Here is a 5,193-nt window from a genome sequence, read left to right on the forward strand (position 1 = left end):
ATAACGTCACATCACTCGTTGTCAAGCGCTTTAATCATAATGACTTATCGTCTTTTTTTATGCACACTTGCATCCACCACCAGCTGTTTTGTATGTAGGCCTAAAGAGCGTTAATAAGTCGAGAAAAAAAAACATACTTACGTCCTACTTACATCGTACACAGGTCGTATAACGTTGTGAGTATGAAGGAGTTGATACTTTTTTGAAAAATACATTAGGTCTTACTTGACGCTTAGGTGTAACTGCCTGCACAGTTGGGAAAACAACGTAAATATCCAGCAATAAACTCGTCAACAAATGTAGTAATTTCGCGTATTTTGCCAGCTAGGAAAATATGTTGTTTGTGTGCGTGTTTTACATTGTGGCTTCCTAGACACGTTGTTCAAAATACCTGTAGTACATTGGTGACCTCTAGTGGCCAAAAACTATACAACGTAAGCAGCTACTTACGTTGTATAATTCTAGAACTAAAATAGACAAAAAATACTGTAGTAGGCAAAACAAGACTAAAATTACTATTATTATTAACATAAATACCAATCACATAGACAAACAAAAACACAAAAATTGACATCAAATGAAATATGCAAAGTGTTTGACGGGGGAAAAAACAACAACATTGAATTACCATACAAACATTGCAAATATATAATTCTAATATAATTTAAAATGTAATTATATTCGTTGCAAATATTGGGCAAAACACGAAGATTATACAAAAATACATAACACAATAAAAAAATATAAATCAAATTATGTACAGTTTAATTTTTGTACTTTGACAGCTTGGACGAAAGGCGGAAGTGTCGTAGATTAGTGACGTATGGGATGTTTTGCTAGCAGTTAGCCTCGCGGCTAACGTTATCGCAGCTGACTTAATGTTTGGAAAAGTTCGCTTATTTTACAAGCGTTTTTTTGTGGGGGTTTTTTTTTTTCGTTTTTGTGTGTGGAATTTGTGATGAGCGTCTGAACGTTCGGCTCCTGTGACGACCAGAAAAGGACAAGATGAACGGAAGTACGTTGCTGGACAAAGAAGAACATGTTTTGAAGCTCGGGGAAAGCTTCGAGAAAAGGCCCAAGTCTTCGTTTCATACAATTAGATGTGAGTCAACATCCACATAATCATTATATGCTTACCTATTGCATCACAGCCATTAAGAAAATGAGAACATAATCATAATTGTTGACTGAAAAGAGTGGTGATATCATTCAGTTGTTATTGTCAGAACTGCTTCATACTACATACACTGTAGAGAAAATACTAAAACATTGGGTGGAAAATAGACAAAAAGAAACAAACACTGAAAGACAAAATAAAAATGTTGGAAAAAGAGAAAATGTCACCAACAGGAAATAAAGCTATGTCATAATTTCAATTTAAGTCACTGCTATAAAAACAGCATATCTGACCATTCTGTCACTGAACTAGTCATTTGAAATCTTTTTTTCGTTTGAAAAGATGATTTCAAACCGGCGTCCATCGACACCAGCTGCGAAGGGGAGCTGCACGTGGGCAAAGGAGACGAAGTCACCATCACACTGCCTCACATTCCGGTACAATTCCTCAGACCTGCGTGCTTTTGCAGTAGCTGGACAAGTATGGTGAGAGTTTTCTTGTCGTTGCTGGCAGGGTTCCACGCCGCCCATGACGGTGTTTAAAGGCAACAAGCGACAGTATCAGAAGGACTGCGTGCTCATCATCAATCACGACACGGGCGGATTTGTCCTGGAGAAACTCAGCAGCAGCATCCAGGTCAAGAAAACCAGGTGAGTGGGCCACCGTCTGATTGATCACTGAATTAAGCATAGCATGCTAAAAGATGGCACCAAAGTTATTATTGCTTCACTTGAGCACCAAAAAGGAGATTTTCCCAAAATAATGGTTGTCCACTCTGGGGCAACAAAGATGTGGGCTAACATCGGTGACGCGTTTGCTCAGGGCTGAGGGCAGCAGTAAGATCCAAGCTCGCATCGAGCAGCAGGCGGTGCGGACCGCGCAGGCGGGGCCTCAATTCCGGGCCCCCACTAAACCGGGCGTCGCCGCCAAGACGTCGCCGTCGCCCTCCAAAGACGACCCCTTGCCTGAGCCGCAACTGGACGACATCAAGAGAGGTAGGATTCGACTTGAGGACTCCAGTCACATGACTTGAGTCAGATTGAAGTAGCCAGTTGATCAGTTACAATTTATTAATGGCTCGACTTAAATATTATTATATATTATAATAATAACAATGACAAAAACATACCAAATTTAAATTAAATACATTGTACCAGAGATGTTGATTATTAGATGTCTTGGCCCAGGGCAGATTAGGTTGACATGGCAACACATTGTAGAGGCTGAAATCTGATTGGACCAAAAAAATAAAAATAAAAAATCTAGAAGAAATGCTGCCTAAAAAACTACTAATTGAAGAGAATAGACTAACACTCTAAAAAATAACTTCTTTTTTTCCCCTTAAAATGACTTGGAGAAGAAAAAAAAAGCACACAAATGACCTTCACCTTGAAAAATAACCAATTGAGGCCTTTTAGTCGTGCTCAAAAGTGCCGAGTCATTTCTGCGTCTTTCCCGCAGAGCTGCGAGCCGAAGTGGACGTGATCGAGCAGATGAGCAGCAGCGGCAGCAGCTCGTCCGGCTCGGCCAGCGCGTCGCCCACCGCGGGCGACAGCAGCGATGACGGCGGAGGTGGCGAGCGCGACGGCAACCGCCCGCCGGGTCCCGTCCCGTCTTCGCCGCCCGGCCGCCACGCTCTCGCCAATGGGGGCGCCGAGCGGCAGCCGGCCACCAACCACCAGCTCATCAACACACTCAGTGAGTCGCAATATTCAGCTTCATTTATTTTCTCATATGGATAATTCATAAACAATGTAAAAAGGAGGGGGGGGGGTAACTAAAGGAAAAAAAGTTAAAGGAAAATAAACCAAAAAATTCAAATGCTTTTTATTTTTATTAATATTAATTTAAATATTTGTTTACAATTTTTTCCCCGCCTCGTGACGACGGAAACAGGAAGTGATCTTCAGCTCAGCGAGTCGGGCAGTGACAGCGACGACGACTGAACAGATGTGGACGGACAGACGGAACCCGCCCACCAACGCCGGCTTGACTGTACTTTTTTTAATTTGATTTTTTATGAGTCTCCCACGCATGCAAGAAGATAAAGTATTTTTTTTTCAGATGTCATATATTTAATTTTGTACAATAGAGACTTTATAGATGGAAGATTCTATATGAGAGTATGATTTATTTTCAATACATTTATTATTCAAAGCTATATCCTAGTCAGGCTTTAAATTAAAAACACTTTAAAAAGGGAAAAGTAGGTTTTTGTTAATGTATAATTACACTTTATAGTACAAAAGTGTTAACCACTATGTCTTTATTAAAAAAAAAAAGTTTTTTTCTACTCCAGTCAAGCTAAAAATGGAGTAAAAAAACAACAACAAGTGAAAATGCAGTCTATAAACAAGTTTGAAAAACTATAAAAAAACTAAAAAAAAAACTAAAACAAACTAAAAATTAACCAAGTTAGTGTTAATTCAAAGTCTCATAGGGTTTAAAAAAGACATTCAAAAATGTGAAACATTAAAAAAAAATTTTTTTTTATAAAGGACATTTTAATAACAGCCTGTGATGTGACTAAAACTAAGGGGAATTTGTCTTAAAGGGAATTTGACATTGCAATCTGATTTTAAAAAGTGAGCATTAAGATTTTATTGTCAGGAGACTGTTAGTGGCAAAAAACAATTTCGAAACCAGCCAATGATATGATTAAATTAGCAGTTAAATGAGTGTGGCTATTTCTTTATTTGGCACTTATATGTTAAAACATTGGCAAATTATTGAAGATGTTTAGCCTCAAATGAGAAAGCTGCAAAAAGGTTCATTTTCAACAGTGACGTTTTCTCAATTACAGTTTTAAAGGGAATTTTAAAGGGAAAAAAAATCCACCTTTTTTTTTAATCATCTTTATCGGTGTCCTGTTAACTTGTTTTTCAGTTGTGTGTTCTCACCCTAAAGTATTTGTTGTATTTTTATTTCCGCTGTGATTTTGTACAAAAATGGCAGCTGAGAGAACTCTAGTGTTAACACGTTTGCACTGCAGCTCATTTTTGTTGTACTTGTTGTACTTTGTTCAAATAAAACTGGATTGAATGAATGTTTGCTACTGTCTTATGTTATAGTTGTGTGTAGTAGTACCATAAGCTATTGGGCAACTTTGGCATGCTAAACCTTAGCATTGATTAAAAAAAAGAAGAAGATATCTAATACATGCTCTTAACTATATCCGTGTAGAAATGTCATTAGTGGGAGGGGAGGGGTACCCGTTTACAAGGGTCCTGTTTCTAACTAGTAGGATCCAGGCCTTCCTAACTAATCAGGGTAACAATATCCACATTGAACATTCAATAATAATCAATGTCAATGAACTAACCATAGACAGAAAAAAATGTTTGACTTACTTTCGGATGAATTTTCTTTCCGGTCAGCAGCGTTTAGGACGGGTGTGTGTAAATGCGGCGTGCGTTAGTTAAAATAAAAAAATACTTATTCAATAAATAAAACTGCTGTTAAAAATCAAACCAACGCAGGCGCGGTTGACAATTGAGTTTTCCTTCTCACAAGCGCACTTGTTCGGATCAACCGAGCACGTTCACGAGGCCACGCGCACACGGTTACAAGCGTTGGCCAATCCGCTGGCTGCAAAAGATCACGTGAGTAAACCCGGAAACCAGTTGAATGGTTGCTAACGTGATTTGAATTTAGTGTGTTTTTGTTGTTTTTTTACATTGTCTACTGGTTCCTCTTAGAATGTTGTAGTGTGCTATGACAAAAGCCATCATTTTGTATATATGTTTATCTTTGATACAGATGTGTATGTTTGAGTCAGTTGTTCAATAAAAAAAAACGTGATTGTTTGAAAGGATAACTTGCCAAAAACTAAAATAATACATAAACACAATTATTTTGGGTTGTTGTCTTAGGAGAAAACATTACTATAGTGACTTCAGCAAGTTTACTAGTAAAAACTAGATGCTATAAGTAGTATTTGATGAGTATAGATGTTATAAGTTGCATTATATAATGTTCTAATTATTGTATAGGAGCATGAAAATATAAAAAGTAAAAAATGTATATTCAAGTCCTGTTTGTGATTTGAACGATGGAGGAAAGACAGTGGTACAGCG

At 37.9% G+C, this 5,193-nt stretch overlaps 1 protein-coding gene across 1 annotated transcript; it reads left to right on the plus strand.

Moving 5' to 3' along the window:
- The first annotated feature begins 47 nt into the window (after positions 1 to 47).
- Positions 48 to 4,163, plus strand: eaf1 (ELL associated factor 1). Its single transcript, XM_077574568.1, has 6 exons — positions 48 to 1,102; positions 1,460 to 1,554; positions 1,631 to 1,767; positions 1,940 to 2,112; positions 2,579 to 2,815; positions 3,014 to 4,163. Exons 1-6 carry the CDS (start codon positions 1,006 to 1,008, stop codon positions 3,061 to 3,063), a joined length of 789 nt encoding a protein of 262 aa, XP_077430694.1. The 5' UTR covers positions 48 to 1,005; the 3' UTR covers positions 3,064 to 4,163.
- The last annotated feature ends 1,030 nt before the right edge of the window (positions 4,164 to 5,193 follow it).

Source organism: Vanacampus margaritifer, chromosome 9, assembly GCF_051991255.1.
Source record: "Vanacampus margaritifer isolate UIUO_Vmar chromosome 9, RoL_Vmar_1.0, whole genome shotgun sequence".
Lineage (NCBI taxonomy): Eukaryota > Metazoa > Chordata > Actinopteri > Syngnathiformes > Syngnathidae > Vanacampus > Vanacampus margaritifer.

Bases quoted from the DNA above. Each gene is read 5' to 3' on its own strand.
- eaf1 (XM_077574568.1), top strand. From the start codon at position 1,006: ATGAACGGAAGTACGTTGCTGGACAAAGAAGAACATGTTTTGAAGCTC. The intron at 1,768-1,939 runs GTGAGTGGGCCA...GCGTTTGCTCAG, and splicing joins ATCCAGGTCAAGAAAACCAG to GGCTGAGGGCAGCAGTAAGA. The intron at 2,113-2,578 runs GTAGGATTCGAC...TCTTTCCCGCAG, and splicing joins ACTGGACGACATCAAGAGAG to AGCTGCGAGCCGAAGTGGAC.